Genomic DNA, 20,572 nt, shown 5'->3' with positions numbered 1-20,572 from the left:
CATTCAGAGATAGCTGAGTTGCATTTGGTTTGCATTTATGGACAGTCTTCAGTTGCTGCTGTTGTGGGGGGTCACCAAATAATTTTTTGAGTAAGAACCAGGCTTTCGTGCTATGTTGACTTCTTTTTTTAGACAGTGCTGCTATAAGTTCCTCTCCTGCATCAATTGCTTCCGATGAATATGGATCTTTATCACATGTCACAATATCTTTCATATATTTCCAAGTTGTGCTCTGTAAAACCTGGAATATAACATGTTCTACAATACAGCCTCTTGGGATGTGCCTGGTATGTTCTCTAGAGGATTGGACATAAACCTGGTTTGGTGAAATGTTGGTCAGGTTTGTCTAATTCTCGAGAACTGTTCCCAGTTGGCTTTTTTTTTTTTTAAATTAAAACGTCTAGGTGGGATCTCCTTAATTTGGACTGGTGGGAAAACTCGCAGCATTATTGGTCTATGTTGTGAACTTGGGATTGGTGCTAGTACCTGTTTAGTGCACAGATTAGATATTCTATTAGCTAACAAATCCAAGGTCTGAGTTATAACCTCTTTTCCATCTTCCACTGTTTCAGGTTGCAGGAATTGAAGTTCGCTCTCAATTTTGTCAGACTATTAGTGGTATACAAAGGGACCCGGATCTGTTATCTGGTAAAAATTTCAAAAATTACAAGTTCGCGGAGTCTAGACCTCTGGTTCCAGTTGGATGGTTGGTTTAGATGATTAAGCTATGGAAGCAAATGTCTGGATATTCTCTAGCAATTTCATAGGATTTACCATTATTGCCCACATAACCTTTAAACTGCAGTTTCCAACTGCCTGCTCACCCATTTTTGAATCCTTAATCAGGCTTCTAAACCCAGGTTTCTTCCCACTCCAAAAGGGCATCCTTTGATTATGTTAGAAAGGCACTACATTGGAAGAAAATCATGTGAAAACTATTCAATCATAGTTTAAAAAACCATCACTTACCATGTAGTTTTTGTAGTGGTAACAAAGAACTGCGATCCATTTGTGTTGGGTCCTGCATTTGCCATTGAAAGAATACCTATAATAAACATACCATGCAATATCACTTACTAAAAACAATTTAAACATGCAGTTGGTGAATAGACATTGTAATGTTCAGATTTTATATTATCACTATTTTCCAAGTTTTGGAGCTGAAAGACCAGTTTCCATGTAATTTTAGTCCCCCCCCCCCCAATAAAAATTCAGGAAATCATACACACACACATGCAAAAAACATTCATACACTTTTACAGGTATCCAATATTACTGGCTAGACAACAGGCCCTAGTTCATACCTGTTGTCCAATTTAAAGTATGCATGTTATTACACTAACAGGTCACGTCATTTTTAATTATTTAGAGCTTCAGAATTCATAGAAACTCATTTTCTCTAATAACTTAGAAACCTTATTCCTGATGACCAGTACCAGGCTATGGATCAAAGTATACCGAGCACAGCCTTTACCAAATACCAACAGCTAAATAAGGCATATCACTAAAAGTTATTCTTACCTAGTGATATTGGGCATAACTGTAGATTTTCTCACTGAACAGAAGAGTATTAACTGCTGCTTAAAAAAAGACTAGACAACTGCATTTCGTGCACAAGCGAAGTGCTCCAAAAGCTAGCATAAGCAGCTAATTTTAGCTCTTTCTCCCCAAAAAATAAATTCTCTAAAACAGTTAAGAGATAGTAATACTGCTAACTAATTGTTTAAATTCATGTAACTGTAAACTCAAAGTGCATCTGCCAGGTGAAAAATGCTTTTTCTATTGGTACAATGGAGGAAGAACAAGTTTCTATAACTACAGATTGAGCAATGTTTCCATAGAAACTCATTTCTAATGAATACAACAAAAAAAACAATGGAGTAACTTCTATTTTATTCAAAACCTGATCTTCCAACATCTACGGATGTACCTGAAATACACCCTGAATAGTATTATTGGACAGATATTTGTTACATCTTGCTGGCTTTCCCAAGAATCAACTTCATCTTCAACATGCACTGCTTGTTGATCATTTCTCCAATCGTGTAAGATTTTTTTTTTGTCTGGCAATTTCCAATGCAACTTCATATGATGCTTGCACAGCTGCTGAAAACTTCCTGTAGGATCAATGTCTGAGATCAGTTTCTTTAGATTTTAGGAAGTACAAGCAGTAGCTAACCCTTGTTTGATAGCAAGTGGCTGGTTTCATCATGGCATCAACTAATGGTGGTTGACTATCAGCAAACTAAGTTCATACCAGTTTGCAGACTGCCCACTGTGGTCATTTGCAAACATGAGGTATCAGCAAAAATTAAAGTGATCTTCAACACTACATATTTGACCAGTGTTATTCAAACATTGAGACTGATTTGATATTGAATTTTGCACAGTGAATATTTTTCAGTTGTTTTTTTTGTAATAGAATTTTATTCTAATTAGTGAATCTAGGTCCAACATAGCAGAAATTTGAAAAAATATTAAAGGCCTACCATAGAAAGTAATTAAAATATGAAATATTTAATATGTATGAACATGGCAGGCCTATGATATTGTTTTAAGTATCTGGGCCTTAATCACTTCTCTTCATTTATAATAAAAACAACATTACAGTAATAGAATATTGCAGTGTAATTGAAATAAGTGGAATTTCCTATAAAAACAATTGCAGCTAAAAATAACCATGCAATCCCCCACCACCAAAAAATACTGACCCCTTGGGGGTTGCGACCCCAGAGACTAAAGGTTATAAATCAAACCTATAGATTGGTACTGTGCATATATTCCTGCCACACACTGATTCTAAACCCACTTTTTCCTACTGGATAGATGCTAACCACTCAACCAATGAATCTAGGATTATTCAAGATGTACGAAGGATATTGTTATATTTCTGGAATTTCCCCATATTAATTCAGTGGATATAGGAAGTATCCACATTCCTGGTTGTATTCTTGCCATTATTTCTGGAGTAGTGGGTTTTAGTTTACTAAATGTTAGTTGAGCAATATAACAGTTCATATGTTATAACATCCTCCACTATAGAAAATCCCAATCAAAGCCTATTATTCTAAACATTTTGTTAGTCACTTCAGCATCAGAAATCTATCTTCTTTCTAACTTTGGAATATTAAAAAGCTGGACATTCTCTGTTGCAATTCATATATTTAGCCTTTATGCAGAACAGAAACTTATGCTCCTTGATCGTACAACAGTTTGAACATGGTTATTAAGTGGATTAGAAATGGAAATCCTAACAGCATGCTTTTACAGATGTTTTAAGGAAGTTTATATGAAAAAAAAAAGGTAGTCAGAACTAAAGCTGTGCCTATACCTAAAATGTCAATCAAAATATCCCATTTTGATTGACATTTCTACAAGAAATGTCAAAATGTATTTCTTACATTTTTGGGAAATCCCATATCAAAAAGACATTTCCTCTATTGGTCATTCCCTGATTGTAAAGAATGATGACAGTCAGGATGTAGGATATCTGTTATTTCGCAATACTAGATTATCTTTTTTTTTCCAGCAGAAGCCAATTTTGATTAAATAAAAAAAAAGGATAAGCTTTGGTTTTATTATTTTTTCAGGTATGTATAAACATTTCCTAAATGTATAGCAAAAAATACATTTCTTGTAATTAGAAATGTTTAAACAATCTTTGTATACTTAAGGCCTGTCGAAAACCGCAATTGCAATATTTTAAAAAAAGGATTTATCTAATTTAATTTTTAGTTCTGTAACGTAACCTCGAGAAAAGGAAATAATGAGCTTACCAACATTGAAGAAATGCAGTCTTGTTTACAAGAGACTCATTTCAATGCCATGATGCTTACGTCAGGCAGTCACACACACTTGCAAAGATGGCACTTCCAAAGCATAAGTTGAATTAGTGAGTGAGAAAATAGAACAGCTGTAGCACTGATTAGAACAGACTACATTTTAAAAAGTTGGAATGTTTAGTAGAGAAAGAGTTAAAGGATTCTTAAGCCAAAAAGGGAAGCAATTATCCCAAAATTAATGGAATTTAGTTCTTTTTAAGTTGTGGCATAGATAAAAGGAGTTTCTTCCAAAGCAATGAACAGTTCTTTTTGATACAGTATGCACTGTTAAAAGTGCTGTAAAACCAAAGGAGAAGTTTCCACAAGGAAAAAGGGAACTTTAAAATTATCTTCATATTTCAAGAAAATATGAAAAGAACTGATATTATGCAGAATATAAAGTATGTTCTCTTAAGTCATTCACAAAACTTTGTTTTAGAAGAAACAGGTATGGGCTAAGTAAATGTAATTTAATGGCCATTACTGAAAGCAGAAGAAACTGTACTTTCTAAGTTAATTGTTTTAATTTGTGTATTCTCAAATCATGTGATTTTGAAGACGAGGAATTTTGCATGATGCTTATGTTCTTTAATTCTGTTAAGTTTGTGGACCTTTCTTTTGGAGTTATTTATAATGGAAATTTGAATATAGTGCTTGCAAAACAACACTTTACATACTGTTAAAGCAATACCATAAATCTATACTAATAGTAAATGTGTAGATAGATGTTTTTGAATTTTCTTGGTTTATTATTATAGTGGTTTATTTGTACCTTAATTATTGTGTGCAGATTTGGTCTCCCAGGTTCCAAGGGGATAAAGAAGCCATGGAAAGGGTGCAAAGAAGAGTTACAAAGATTATATCTGGATTATGGGATTTAGATTATGGGGGCAGATTGTGAGTATGTGGATTGCAGACTGGGGGGATTTGATAGGTCTATAAACTTTTGAATGGGTGTTATAGGATATCAACTGTTGAAATTTTTCGTTATATGAAAGGTGAGGAGGGAACAAGGGGGAATTCATGGAAGTTAAATTTATTTGCAGTCAAGGAAGGGGGGGGGGGGGTTAAGTTTTTCTACCAGAGAGCAGCGAGCAAGTAGAATAACTTGCCCTTAGGGGTAGTGAGTGCATCTAGTATGAATTAATTTAAGGGAAGGTATGATAGCTAGTTTGGATGATTTATAGCCTCTCTTGATGAGTCCTTGACTCCCTGGAAGTCTCAATATCCCAGATCCAAATCAGATATTAACCACTCAGACAGGTCAACTCTGGTATATAATAACCAGAGACAAGACAGACCATAAGTCATTTTCTCTTTTTGTTAAATGCTATATCAAAAGACTACTGTACTTGGAGTCTCATAAGGGCTCTAAAAAATTTGAGGGAAAAAAAAAAATCACTCAAAGGGTTACACACTGTGTGGTAAAGATTGCTACCTAGTCACCCTTGAAATCTGCCAACCAGCAATCAAATACATATGGAAAATCAAATTACTCCAGACACATCAACAAGCTTTGAGTGCTATCTCCAGACTACAGTGAAAAATTCAACACTGACCCTTCAGACAGATCTGGGAGATTAGTGGTTCTGGCAATATAATGCCATCTAGGATTAGCCCTCTTATGAAAGCAGTGCAACAAATCCCAGGATTATCTAATGTCCATACAGATTACATAAACATTGTAGTAGAACATCTGAATGTTCTAAGAGAAAAGTTAAGACTTAAGAAATAAACAATATAACAAGGAAGAGATCCGTGTGGAACTGTTCCACATGGAAATTAAGTACCAGAAAATTTAAATGTTTACCACATGAGCAGTTGCAAAACCCTAATGGTATAGTACCAAATGTGAACAAGTGATATTTTATTGAATGGCTAGGAAATTTGTACAAAAGGAACATTACATGAAGGTCAATTCCAAAGAGAAAAGGTTAATTAAATGAAAGTAAATGAAAAGTGGTTTGAGGAATTTGTAGCTACACTGTCAATAGGTGTTGATCAGCAGCAGGATACCTGCATTGACATGGGTGAATGATACATTTCAACAATTTAAGTTAATTATAATTATAATGTATATAAAAAAGACAAGAAAATACAAAAGACTGGAGTAAGCTGGTAGAAGATTTATCCTGATTCTCCCTTCTGAATAACAATCAAAAATTTTATAAAGGGTCAGTGTATTACCAAAAAGTAGCCTAAGGCAGATTTATATAGGTTAGCATTTATAGCAAGTTTGTAGAACCAGTTTACTGCAGTGGACTCAAATCAGAAAGTTCTTGTCATGCCCTCAAAAGATACAAGGAAATAGAACAATACTCTAGAAACAAGATAAATGCAGCCATTTTGGGCTACTAATAAGTATAGTAGTAGCAGCAGCAGCAGCAACATTTCAGTAGACAGTGATGGTAATTAAAACACCAATTTCCCATTTTATATTTGTTTATGAGCAACATACCATTATGCCATCACAATCATTTTGGCATATGGCCTGTACTCTTGTTTTAAATAAACTGAACAGTGGGTATGAAATGTTAGAGTAGTTCTTAAATCAAAATGAGATGATTTTCTATGTCATATTTTGGACTGCTATATGCCAGATCAGCTAGAATACTTTGGTACATTGCAAAAATTGGAAATTTGGCATAATGCAAGATATTATGAAGTACTTCAGAAATTTTAGATATTTAAATAGAAAAAGAATTGATGTAAAAACTAGTGATATATCCTATTTCCTTATAGCAAATGGAATATACTAACAATTGCACAAAATTTCAATTTCAAAGCTATAAAAACAATGCAAATTTCTGAAAAACAAACCTGGTCCAGTATGCTTTAGTTGGAAGTTTTCATCTTCAAATTTCATCCCATAAATAGACTTTCCTCCAGTTCCATTATGATTGGTAAAATCTCCACCTTGACACATGAAATTTGGAATTACTCTGTGGAAAATGCTTCCCTTGTAGCCAAAGCCTCTTTCACCTGTACACAATGCTCTGAAGTTTTCTACATTGAAAGAAATTTTGATTTAATGTTTTTTGTAAATGCAACGTTCTGAAAAGTAAAGCATTATTTATGTTCAATAACTTAAAATTCTCTGTATGACACCCTCTCCCACCAAAGAAAAAGGACATCAGGTGAATTTACAGCAGTCTAAATTATCTAGTTTCTTTGGAAGAGTTCCCTTATGGGTGTGGGTTAATTACATTAATAAGTACTGAAATCAGTAAACTAATTTCCATTCTCTTCCCAAGGAAGGAAATATCAGAAGTTACTCGTTTTCTGGAATATACAAAAAAGATGTACTGATGCTTGACTAATACTATTAAAAAATTGTATTAAAGCCACACACGACTACAAAACCATCAAGAATGCTTTTTCTCTTGACAGTTTTTGCAGATTGTAATGTTTAGTTAAAACTAGATGCAGACTATTTAAAAGTTATGACAGGTTTATTTAATAATGACATTCTAGGAGCAGTGATTTATCAAAATAATTAAAATTTGTAGCATAGTGTAGATAATGTTGACAAAATAGTTAAGTTATAAAACAAAAGAAAAAGTTATTTAATACAAATGAAAAACTAGTAATCATGAACCTTAGAATGATTTAATGACAACTACTGTCCAATATATACATGGAAATACATCAGAGCCTGCTAAGCTTGTTGAATTTATCAGGGTATCATGACTAAGTCTTGGCTGAAACCTTCAGTAGCTTTGTAGTAGCATTTGCTGGAGTGAGTTGACCAATTTACATAGTTCAAAACTGTTTAATGATGATTTTTGCAAAGACCATAATCAATTTGTTACCCACATTGCCAAACTAAACCCAAAACTGGATGGCTTGAATTTAAAGATTTTCAATGTCTTCTCTTTTCTGTTCCAGCTTCACTGGTCTATATTTATTCACCTCTTTTAGTAGCTGATATCTTTCTATCCTCAATAGATGCTCTTTCCATTTTTTCCTTTTAGTTTACATTGTAAATCTCTTCTGTTTTTTTTTTTTTTTTTTTTTTTTATATGTTCCAATTTTGTGTACGAGATTTTTCAATATTTCTGCAGCTTATATTTTACTTTCATCTTTATTTTTTTTTAACAATTCATGTTTCTGAACCATACAGAGTGAGTGTGGCAATTTTGTAAAATTTTAGTGAATTTGTCATTTATTCAGTGTTCTTTTAATTGTTCCACAGATTTTAATTTTTTTTCCCCATTTATCTTTTACTTAGCTGCATAATATCTAAAAAGATATTATGCAGCTAAATAATTAAACTATACACACCTGTTTTATTTTATTTTTTCTGACTACTTTTGATCTAATATGATCAAACCTTATTTCCAAGACTTTCATTTGCAAAGTTCTGAATTATCTGAGTTTTGTATGTCAGAAAATAAGTCTACTGTCCAATGGTACACTTTTTCAATGTGCCCATCTTCATCACAAATGTTCAGGGTGGACTGAAGCCTAAAATCTGAGTGCATCCCCTGCTACACTCTTAAATTCCCATCCCATATCTAAGCCCTGGTTCTCCCACAGGTGTATCAAGGCCATACAAAAAATTGTATTCAATAGCATTTGCTTAATTCATTACTGATTTGTAAAGGATTAGATTGCATTGTCTTGTAAAGCAATCTGATCAATTGCATACAGCATTATACTGATAACAGCTCTTCTGGCTAACCAGATAGCTTGTTTTATTTATTGCTTTTCCTATTTTAATAATTGGATCTCTCTCTCTATGTGTGTGTGTGTGTGTGTGTGTATATATATATATATATAGTGAATAGAATTGGAGATAAGCTACATCGCTGTCTGACACCTTGATTAGTTTCAATCTTATTAATTTATTAAGAAACTATTTTTGTATCTATATAAACTACTATGGGGGCTATGTCCCTTGCACTTACAGCGCCAAACCCCCCCCCCCCAGTGTTCTGGACTGGTAGGCCGGTTCTCCTTGAATTTTGAAGACTCTAAAGGGGGTTTCACCCCCTGGTGCCTACGACACCAACCTTGTGGCTGGAAAAACCAGACTTCAATTCTTGTTGCAGTATGGCAGAAGTTCATAAAGACCTTTTAACCAATGGATGAAGAGTTAGCCACTCCCATACTCATAAAAAGAAAACCCTGTCATCTTTGTACCTTAGGTGTCTTCACAAAACAGATATCAAACACACAATGGCATAGTATCTACCAATGTTTGTTATTCCAGCAAGAAGATTATGAATGAACCAAATTTAGTGCCAGACCGTTTTGTCTCCGTGAAATGTTTATGAAATTACATGAGTAGTCCCAATTACCTGACTAACGGAACTGATAGGTGGTCAGAAATGAAAAATGTCAAATGAAAGTTAATTAATACTAGCTTTAGTTTATTGTACAAACTACACAAATTATAACAAATGCATGTTTGTAAATAAAATCTTTTAAGGTTCACTCTCTTTAGTATAGCTAGCTTACAATCACATCAATAAGCACAGTTAAAGCTTATTTTTCCTTTGATAAGATGGTGCACATTATCAGTGAAAGATTGCTTTAATGTCTTTAGCTTTCATGATCTCAAAATGCTTTTCTAATAAAGGCACAAGCTGAAAAACCAGCTTCAGATGCCTACACACTATGCATTCTGATTATTATAAGAATGCCACAACAAGAACTTGCCTTTTAACTTTCCAATAAAAGAGCTGAAGTTAATGGTTACTAATAGTATTACAAATAGTAATTTATATACTAAAATTTGTCAAACTTTTAATACCTACATACCCCTTTTATAATTTTAGCAATGCCACACTCCTTCAGGTAAAGCAATCGATAAGAAATTAACATTACAAACGAGAAAACTTTTTTTAAAATACAAACATTCTTGGTTATAGAAATCCAATATACATATGGTAGAAACAAGAAATTTAAATTTTTAGTAATAAAGTAATGACATTCTGTTTGTTGAAAACAAGTTAACATGGCAAAAGTTAGTTCTATATTTGCTATTATTCTACCATAAATGAAGATGCACACTAAGACAACTTGTGACAAAAATGTATTATTAAATATGGTTTGAACTATTTGAATTTAAACTTTTAAAATGCAGTTGGAATGCAATCATGCTGTCAACCAAATGCAACAGTGTCAATACATGCCAAGACTTATATGAAAACTAAAGCAAGTTTTTAAAACCTTCATATCAGTAAGCACACTTAAAAGCTGATTTTTCCTTTGATGTTTTAAAAAGGCATACCCTGTTCCTCTCCATGTGAATTTATGCACATTCTTATGTTGGAATGTTGTGTTAGTAACAACTTATACCTGAGTGTCTAGAATAAATATGGGTCAGAAAAAAGGATAGAATAAGAGAGAATTAACAAAATAATGCAAAGAAAGAATGCGAACTATTTCAACAATATAGGGCAAAGATCACCCTAAATGCAGTAAGGTCAGAAAAATACCCGAGGGCACTATATCTTAGAAAGCACGCCGACTCATACATTTCCCGAACCAAATAGTCCCGTATGTAAAACGGTCTAGTCACCCGAACGGAGACCAATGAGTGAAGAGTTGGAAAATTTCAAATGCGAAAAGGTGCCGCTCTTGAAAATGGTATATAACCAGTAACACGGAAGGAAATCCCCCCCCCCCGTTTTTCTTGATCCTGATTTTTCTCTCCGTTGTGCTTCGAGAAGTCTTCGCGGCTCAGCTCTCATATTTGAGGGCTGACTTTCGACAGAGTTCAGTATGTCACCGTTGTAGAGTTGGCAAGATAAAATCGCAGGCAGTAGAAGTCCATACTAAGTAAAATTTAGGCAGGAGACTAGCATCCACCCCAATGAGCACGTGTAAACCACAAGGCATTGGTATCGAGAAATCAGGATTTGAAAACAAAGGACGGCAAGAACCGAACACAAAAGAATTAGATAAGTACTCTCACTTATTCTAGCCCTTCTGAGATTAACTTACATTTAAGAGTGTGGAATTTAAGATTGTGTTACAGGAAAGAGTGAAAAGTTTAGATCTGAATATAAATGATTACGTTTTCCTGAGATGAACTTTTGGAACTTTCAACCCGATAAAGATTCTGTATTGATTGTTCTAAGAGAATTCGAAGAGTATGTTAAAGTGCCTTAATGAGAGAAAATGAATTGTAAATTTTATCATCAAATTCCTGCCATGTACCCTCAAGGGGTGTACAGGATATGACAGTACTACATGAAAAAAATTACATCATTAGTAACTTCCTATCTACAATTTTCCTCCAAATCAGTGTTACTTGTCAAGACTCCAACATTATCAGATCTTATATTTCTATCGTCTAAGGCACTTTGTACCATATCAATCCACCTATATCTTGGTCTTCCTCTGGGTCGTTTTCCTGCCAACCTGGCAGAGAACACTTGTTTTGCTAATCTTTCCTTACCCATTCTGTTTAAATGACCATACCACCTGAGATTAGATCTGCTAACGCATTCCTGGATGCTGACAATGTCAAGTTCTTTCCTAATATCCTCATTTTTAATATGATATTGCCATTGATGCCATCTGTTCATGCCTCTAATCTTTCTCAGGAATCTGATATCTGCAGTCTCTAGTCTTTGGTCAAGTGTTTTACTTCTGATCCAGCTCTCAGATCCATAAGTTAAAACTGGTTTGAACACTGTCTTGTATACAGCTAATTTAGTGTTCTGACTAATTTCTCTCTTATTCCATATGAATTTATTCAATTGACTTCCCACCATACCAGCTTTGCTGATTCTGTTGTCTATTTCTATATTTAATTTACCATCTTCACTAAAAATCGTGCCTAAGTAGCTGAAATGTTTTACTTGTTCAACAGGTTCTCCATTCACAACACAATTGACATTTCCAATGATTCTGCCTATTTTCATTGTCTTTTTATTGTTGACCTTCATACCATATCTATTACAACAGCAATTGAATTTAGTCAGAGAATCTTGCAGACTTTTAGCAGATTTATTTAGAAGTATAACATCATCTGCATAAAGCAAAGAGCTGACATTAACATCTCCAATTTTGATATCAGGTTTAATACCACTTTCCTTCATAATGTGATCCATATAGATAACGAATAACAGAAGGGATAATGTACATCCTTGTCTCACACCAGATTTAACATTAAACCATCTTCCTGTACTTCCTTCAATTCTAACTGCTAACTTACAACTCAAATAAAGACTAAGTATTGCTTGATATAATGACCCATTGACACCATATAACTGCAGCGTATTGAATAGCTTCTCTCTTGGCACCTTGTCATATGCCTTTTCCAAATCGACAAAACTTAAATACAGATCTTTGTTATATTCCCATGCTTTCTCAACTATTTGTGGTAAAGTGAAGATCTGATCCTGACAGCCTCTATTTGACCTGAATCCAGCTTGTTCTTCACCAAGCTTTTCTTCCACAATTCTTCTCAACCGTTTCTCAAGTATACTTGCATAGATCTTGCCAGGAACACTCAGTATGGAAATATCTCTGCAATTCTCACATTCAGTTTTATTTCCCTTTTTATATATGGGTACTATGAGAGCTCTATTCCAATCATCGGGAATTCGTCCCTCTGTCATGGCTTTCTGAACTATGCAGTGCAGCCACTGTAAGACTTTTATACCACCATACTTCAGCATTTCTGGTCGAATATCATCTACTCCTGATGCCTTTCCACATTTCAAGCCTTTGATGGCTTTTTCTACTCCAAGTATGGATATGTATTCCTGACTGCATGCCTGTCAGTGTTTTTTTAATCACTATGCTGTCATCACTGCTTGTTTCATTTAGCAGTTTTTCAAAGTAATTACTCCATACTTCAAGGATATCTTTTTCTCTTGTTTTCATATCACCTTTATCATCTCTAACTCCTTTTACAGCACTCTTTCCTCCATTCCTAAGCTTCTTCAACAACCTCCAGAATATTTTGCCACCTTCTTGATATTTATTTTCTATATTCTTACCAAAGTCCTACCATGATTTTTTTTAGCTAGTTTTACACACTGTTTAGCTTTTTAACATTTGTCTCTATATTCTGTAAGAGACAAAGCTGACTTATTTGACAGGAACTTTTGATATGCTTTCTTCTTTTCCTTCACTGCCTCTAGCTTCCTGTGTCCACCAGGGAGTTCTGATTGTTTTATCCTTGCACACAACCTCACCACATGCCTCTCTGGCAGAATCAATGTTTTCTTCAGAGTTTGCCACTGAATCTCCAAGGTTTGATTCCTGTTCTCAAATTCTTTCATTTTCTTTTCAATAATCTTTCTGTATTTTAGTCTACAGTTCACATCTGAGAGCTGCTCAACTTTTATTCGCTTTAAAACTTTCTTACATGTTATTCTTTTCAATATGAAATTCAATTTTATCCTGCTCAAGACTAAATAGTGATCACTATTTAGAATTGAGCAGGTTAGAATTGAAATTGAAATCCATCAATTTCAATTCCTCTGTACACCTCTGGTGTCCTGCACCAGGGAGAAAACATCACTAAGAACAATAACATACTCAATGAGACTTTTCTTATTCTAGCCTCTTATCTCCATGTGAATTTGTACACATTTTTATGTTGGAACATGGTGTTAGTAATAACCAGTCCATGTCCTGAGCTGAAATCCAACAGGTATTTGCCATTATTAGCTTTGCTCTTTTCTCCAAATTTTCCCAAAATATTTTTGTATGTCTCACAATCATTTCCTACCCTGCTGTTTAGATCCCCAACAATGGGCAACTTTTCTCCTTTTTCATTGTGTCAGTTGCTTTCTAAAGCGTCAAAAAATTCCTCCACTTCTACCTTAGTAGAACCTTCTGTGGGACCATAGGCACAAATAAGTCTCATTGTCCAGTTCCCCATTCTCATTTTTGCCCACATTACTCTACTTGAGACTGACTGCCATTCAAAAGATTAGCCTCGTATTTTGTGTTGAATACTATGGCTACTCCTTTTCCTTGATTGTCATTGCCTGAATATAACATTTTGTATTTATTGCTCAGAAAGATCTCACCAGTTTTGGTCTTTTTGTTTCAGTCACCCCTATTATGTCGATCTGGTACTTAGCTAATTCCTCAGCTAGCTCCATTTCTTTGCCATTCAGGCTTCTTACGTTGATAGTACCGATCTTTAACTCTGGTGATGTTGAGTTGGGGTTTGTTTTCAGATTTGTTCCAGTAGCTGATGTTTCGCTGTTAACCCTTGTTCCCTGGCGAAAACAACGGGGGCCTTGTTTAACCGGGCGACGCCCCAGCCGGCATAAAATTTTGTCATGTTGTACCATCATTTTTTATTTTGGTTTAACCAATGAGAATACAATTTGGTCGGCTAAATCCCAAATTGCCAGCCCATCCTCGTTCGTTCAGTATCAAAGTAGATACCCAACAGGGTGCACCACGAGAAGGTGAGGATTGGACATTAGGTCAGAAGCCCTGGTTGGTTCTCCACATTCCTTGAAAGGCTATGTGGAGGTCTCCTCTCAGTTATACAGCTTTGACCCTTAAGCACCGGATACCAAGTTAATGAGGTACTGAGTTTTGCTGATATTTTGAATTTAATGTATAAGATAAATTATAAACTTTAAGTGTAACATGTTCTGAGTCATTGAGATATTGAAACTTTGCTTATATTCTAAACTTGGTGTTAATATTGAATTGTAATCGCAAGTGTATTATGTATTATTGTGTAGTGAAATATTAAGACATAGAATTGCTGATATTTAAGGTAGAACATTGAAATTAATTAATAACAGAGTGAATGAGAGCTAACAAATTTTCTTTAGAATTTGATAATCAATTTAATTTGTGTAGTATCATCAATTGGATTTAATAAATGTCTGATTCTTTAAATTTGTGTAACTGATCATATGGACTGACTCTAAACCTTCATAAAATTCGAACCTGAGTAAGTGTGAGTGTGCAGGAATACCTCAAGTGAAAGTAAGGGCACGACTGCAAACAAGAATAAGATTATGCCAGAGATTCCAAGTTTCTAGAAATTTTATTATATTGCTAGTAACATCTGTGATTCTATAGTTAACCTAAAGCTAGAGTCTATCCCTAACTTTAATGCTCAAGCTGATGCAGCAAAAAATAAATTTGTTTGAGTAAGAAGGATAATGTATAAGATTCAGGGAACAGAATCTTCTGGTGGCCCTAAAGATTAAGTCAAGTAAGAAAATCATAAAAGAAACGCGACATAAGGCTTAGTTTGTTATTACTAATGTGGAACACATAACTACAACGCAAGTCTACTCAACATAGACACGCAACAGAACAATTAAGATAAATAATAAAGCCTCCATCCGCAACAACAGTAATGTTTTCTCCCTGGTGCAGGACACCATAATGTACAAAGGATTTAAAATTGGAAGTGATCACTATTTAGTCTGGAGCAGGATAAAATTGAATTTCATATTGAAAAGAATAACATGTAAGAAAGATTTAAAGAGAATAAAAGTTGAGCAGCTCTCAGATGTTAACTGTAGACTAAAATACACAAAGATTATTGGAAAAAATAAATAAATAAGAGTTTGTGAACAGGAACCAAAACTTGGAGATTCAGTGGCAAGTCTTGAAAAGAAACCCGACTGATTCAGCCAGAGGCATGTGATGATGTCAGCAGGGATAGAAAAATCAGAACTCCATGGTGGACACAGAAAGTTAAACAGGCAGTGAAGGAAAAGAAGAAAGTATATCAAAAGTTCCTGGCAAATAAGTCAGCTGGTGCTCTTAGAGAATACAGAGACAAATGTAAGAAAGCTAAACACTGTGTGTAAAACTAGCTAAACAAAAGTCATGGGAGGACTTTGGCAAGAATATAGAAAATAAATATCAAGAAGGTGGCAAAATATTCTGGAGGTTGTTGAAGCTTAGAAATGGAGGAAAGAGTGCTTAAAAGGAGTTAGAGATGATAAAGGTGACATGAAAATGGGAGAAAAAGATATCTTTGAAGTATGGAGTAATTACTTTGATAAACTGCTAAGCTAAATGAAAGAAGCAGTGATGACAGCACAGTGGTAAAAAACACTGACCAGGCTTGCAGTCAGGAATACATATCCATATTTGAAGTAGAAAAAACCATCAAAGGTTTGAAATGTGGAAAGACAGCAGGAGTAGATGATATTCAACCAGACATGCTGAAGTATGGTGGTATAAAAGTCTTACAGTGGCTGCACTGCATAGTTCAAAAGGGCTGGACAGAGGAACGAATTCCCGATGACTGGAGTAGAGCTTTCATAGTACCCATACACAATCATATACAAAAGGGGAAATAAAACTGAATGTGAGAATTACTGGAGATATTTCCCTACTGAGTGTTCCTGGCAACACTCAGTAGGGAACACTAAATTAGCTGTATAGCAAGATTTATATATGTATACTTGTATAAACGGTTGAGAAGAATTGTAGAAGAAAGGCTTGGTGAAGAACAAGCTGGAGTCAGGCCAAATAGAGGCTGTCAGGATCATATCTTCATTTTACGACAAATAGGTGAGAAATCATGGGAATATAACAAAGATCTGTACTTAAGTTTTGTCGATCTGGAAAAAGGCATATGACAAGGTGCCAAGAGAAGCTATTCAATACACTACAGTTATATGCTGTCAATGGGGCATTATATCAAGTAATACTTAGTCTGTATTTGAGTTGTAAGTGAGCAGTTAGAATTGAAGGAAGTACAGGAAGATGGTTTAATATTAAATCTGGTGTGAGACAAGGATGTACATTATCCCCTCTGTTATTCATTATCTATATGGATCACATTATGAAGGAAAGTGGTAATAAACATGATATCAGAATTGGAGATGTTAATGTTAGCTCTTTGCTTTATGTGAGAGATGTTATACTTCTAAATAAATTTGCTACAAGTTTGCAAGAGTTCCTGACTAAATTGAATAACTGTTGTAATAGATATGGTATGAAGGTCAGCATTAAAAAGACAAAGACAATGAAAATAGATAGACTTGTTGAAAATGTCAATTGTGTTGTGAACGGGAAACCTGTGGAACAAGTAAAACGTTTCAGCTACTTAGGCACAATTTTACTGAAGATGGTAAATATGGAAATGGACAACAGAATCAACAAGAGGTAGGAAGTCAATTGAATATTCATATGGAATAAGAGAGAAATTAGTCAGAACAATAAATTAGCTGTATACAAAGCAGTGTTCAAACCAGTTTTAACTTATGGATCTGAGAGCTGGGTCAGAAGTAAAACACTTGACCAAAGACTAGAGACCACAGATATGAGAGTCCTGAGAAAGATTAGAGACGTGAACAGATGGCATCAATGGCAATATCATATTAAAAACGAGGATATTAGGAAAGAACTTGACACTGTCAGCATCCAGGAATGCGTTAGCAGAGCTAATCTCAAGTGGAATGGTCACTTAAATAGAATGGGCGAGGAAAGATTAGCAAAAATAGTGTTCTCTGCTGGTATAGGTGGATCGATACGGTACAAAGCACCTTAGAAGATAGAAATATAAGATCTGATAATGTTGGAGTCTTGCCAAGTAACACACTGATTTGGAGGAAAATTGTAAATAGGAAGTTAGTAATGATGTAAATTTTTCATGTAGTACTATCATATCCTGTATGCTGAGGGTACATGTCAGGAATCTGATGATGATAAAAAATGATAGTGCACAGGAACATACATTGCCTGTTCCTAACATGTCAGTTTTACATTTCCACTTGAGAAAATTTATTGGTATTTGTGATCTCAAATCATCCAATTTTATATCATAAATACTTAAACACCAATAGATCCAAGGCACCCAATATCAGAAATAAGAAATTAGATGCAAATATTATATAGGATGAGTAATATACAACATACTGAAACACTGAATTGCATCTTAGGCGATACCAATAAGTACATTCCTGCCATCACATATCTGTACTGCCACATATAGTTCAAATTGGCTGGATACCATAGCAATGGCACAAGGAGAAAATGTTACTGTTGGACACCATATCAGTAATAAATTTGAAGAACAAAATGCCATAACTCAAAGTCAATTATAGAACATTACTACCTAATGTAGGGACGAAAGCACTACCTCAGTTAAAAACTAACACCAAGATACTATATAATATTTGAAAAAGCAGGCTGAATAAGCAAGTCTGATAGGGAAATAACCACCAATAGTTCAGTTAAGTGGTAGAACAGTTTCAGTGTTACTGACCTAATGGCATTAAGTCAACTGCTTATTGACATAAGCCAAACATCAACCATTCTAAACATTAAGGAAGACGAGCAACATTAAACATTTAGAACAAATATTTACACTACTCAGATCAGGTGGGAAAATTGTAGGTGCAAGAGAATGCATGAGAAATAATCTTATAGTTGAAGTATACTTAGGGTCATTTCTTCTGGACTGAACCTTTCAATGCTGCTGGAAGGATGAGACATTTCTAGATAATGAATGGTAGCATGTTAAGCTATAGGTCATTCTTTGCAGAACAAGTCCAGATCTCATCCTATAAAACACCTCTAGGAACAAATGGAAACATTAAGTTCAGCAATGGCAATTCGGCTATTTACACTACAAAATAGCCAAATTGTCTAAAAGAGCTGAAAATGATCATGGCTAAATGAGGATCCACATGTTAAATGAGATGTCTGAAATTGCTTTATATTACATTGCAAAGAATTCAAAATACACTCTTGCAGTTATCATTAACTAACTAGGATATCAAAATTTCCAAATGAAAAAAAAAGAAAAAATGTTACTTACCAGCCGTTTTGGGAACAACATCAGAACGAAGCTGTTGAAATAAATAAATTTATATAGTTTCACAACTAGATAGCTCAATATTTACATTTCATTATCAAAATAAAAATATTTTAAATTCTATTACAGCAAGATGGTGCATCTTGCTATGGAAATAAAGCAAACATTTCAAATGTAATACTGTTATACACAAAATGGTAAGAAAACATTAAACAGCCATTCCTCTTCCCATCATTTCAATACCATGAATTATTGTACTTGCAGGCTATAAATAATGTCAGCCCTCCATATATATAGCAATCAGTACTGTTTGGTGTAAATTTTAAAAATAAGTATATCTATATAAAGTTAACTTTCTCTAAAGCTACAAATAATAGCTCTTAAATTTTCTGATGGCAATTCATGGTTTTATTAGTATTTTACAAATAGAAATACAGAAAAATTTGAAAACAGTTATGCTTAACAGAAAAATGATTTTTTTTTTTTTTTTTTTTTTTTTTTTTTTTTTTTAACATAATGTGCAGGTGACAGTTCAATGAAGTTTTCTTGAAAATGTCAGTTGTTGGGGAACATTTCAAGAAGTAATCTTATTAAATGTAATAAAACAGAAAGCATTAAGATGTGCTATAATTAGAATCAAAAAGAGCATTAGACAGCAGCTATTGGTTTTGTATTAAAAATTGTGAAGGAATGATGGTAAGCCAGTTTGGAGCAGAAAAGAGCTGACACCAGACAGGTTGAAGTGACTGAGAAAGAATGTACAGTATTTTAAGGATAGGAGAAAAGTAGCATCTTATAGAAAACAATACCTTTTTTGGAGGCTAGGAAGATATTAATACAGTGTGTTTATGACAGTTAAGTCTGGAGGTAAATGTACATTCACAGAAATCTGATCCTATCAGGTGATGTGTACATTACTGAGAGTAGGCTAGATGACTTAAGATACCTTTTATGAGAAAAGGTAAGACTATTTTGGTAATATTTAAAGTGAACAGGTTATCCTCACTCTACTGAAGTGATGGTATAGAAATCAAAGATGGTTACAGATGATCTTAAAGCTTAGGAAATATTGCCTAATTTGTCAGATTACTTTTTTTTCTACCAACAACAGCAGGGCTGTGGATAAGATTAATGATATACACATTTATATACAAGGGAAAGATGGCAGGCAATAGAAGGAAGCTCTGGGACACTATGCATTGGTGGTGAAGCCTTAAAGATATCCACCATGGTGCAAAGTGACCAGAAAGAAAGATGGCTAACTGATGACAGGCAGGGCTCAATAAATTATGCAAAATCCTATCAAAAAAAACGTGTCAAGCATTTTCAAAAAATGTTTGACACATTTTGATTTACTTTTTACATTTTGATTACACTAATTTACTTTAATATCCCAATTAGTCAATGAGATTTTCATAAATTAAATTAGTGATATTGCATGGTTGGAGAAATTTGTGTGAGAACCCCAAGGAAATAAAAACTAATTTTTTGAGAGATTTAATTTGTGCACTTTTTTTTTTTTTAAAGTTGTTTAGTTTTTTCCCTATTATTTAGTCAATATTTTATCTGGTCTGCAGCTATGCCAGGTGGAAAATCTACCTGCCATGTGGATTTGTCAATCCACATGGCAGGTAGGAGAGGAAACAATATAATTCACCATGTCACAAACTTACTAAATTTATGCCTAGAAGAGTGGAAGAGACCAGAAAATTGGAAAAATGCTACTCTGATACTGTTATTTAAAAAAGGGAACAAAGAAGTAGTAAAGAACTATAGACCAATTAGTATTCGTTCCAATCTGCACAAAATTCTCACAAAAGTAATAACAAACAGGCTAACACCTCTTCTAGACTCTAATCAACCAGTAGAACAAGCAGGATTTCATAAAGGCTTCAACACAGCTGATCATATTCATGCAGTAAAACAAATAGAAAAAGCAGAAAAAACCAATTGCCTCTCTGTTTAGCCTTCATTGATTATGAAAAAATGCTAATGCAATACTCCAGAATCAGGGAGTTCC

General features: G+C 34.2%; 1 protein-coding gene across 1 annotated transcript in view; it reads right to left on the bottom strand.

The window, feature by feature from the left end:
* The window catches only part of LOC150104570 (peptidyl-prolyl cis-trans isomerase-like), a 53,844-nt gene that overhangs the window by 13,431 nt on the left and 19,841 nt on the right, over nucleotides 1-20,572 (bottom strand). Inside the window, exons 2-4 of the mRNA XM_090395203.1 lie at nucleotides 18,556-18,586; nucleotides 6,642-6,827; nucleotides 970-1,045 (exon numbers count right to left, since the gene is read on the bottom strand). Of these exons, the coding sequence (XP_090251329.1) occupies nucleotides 970-1,045; nucleotides 6,642-6,827; nucleotides 18,556-18,586 (293 nt within the window). The remainder of the gene's footprint in view (nucleotides 1-969; nucleotides 1,046-6,641; nucleotides 6,828-18,555; nucleotides 18,587-20,572) is intronic.

This window comes from Typopeltis vanoorti, chromosome 7 (assembly GCF_054136105.1).
Source record: "Typopeltis vanoorti isolate ZY-2024b chromosome 7, IOZ_Tvanoo_1.0, whole genome shotgun sequence".
NCBI lineage: Eukaryota > Metazoa > Arthropoda > Arachnida > Uropygi > Thelyphonidae > Typopeltis > Typopeltis vanoorti.
Note: the sequence above shows the minus strand (reverse complement) of the source record. Positions and strands in the feature narration are given on the sequence as shown.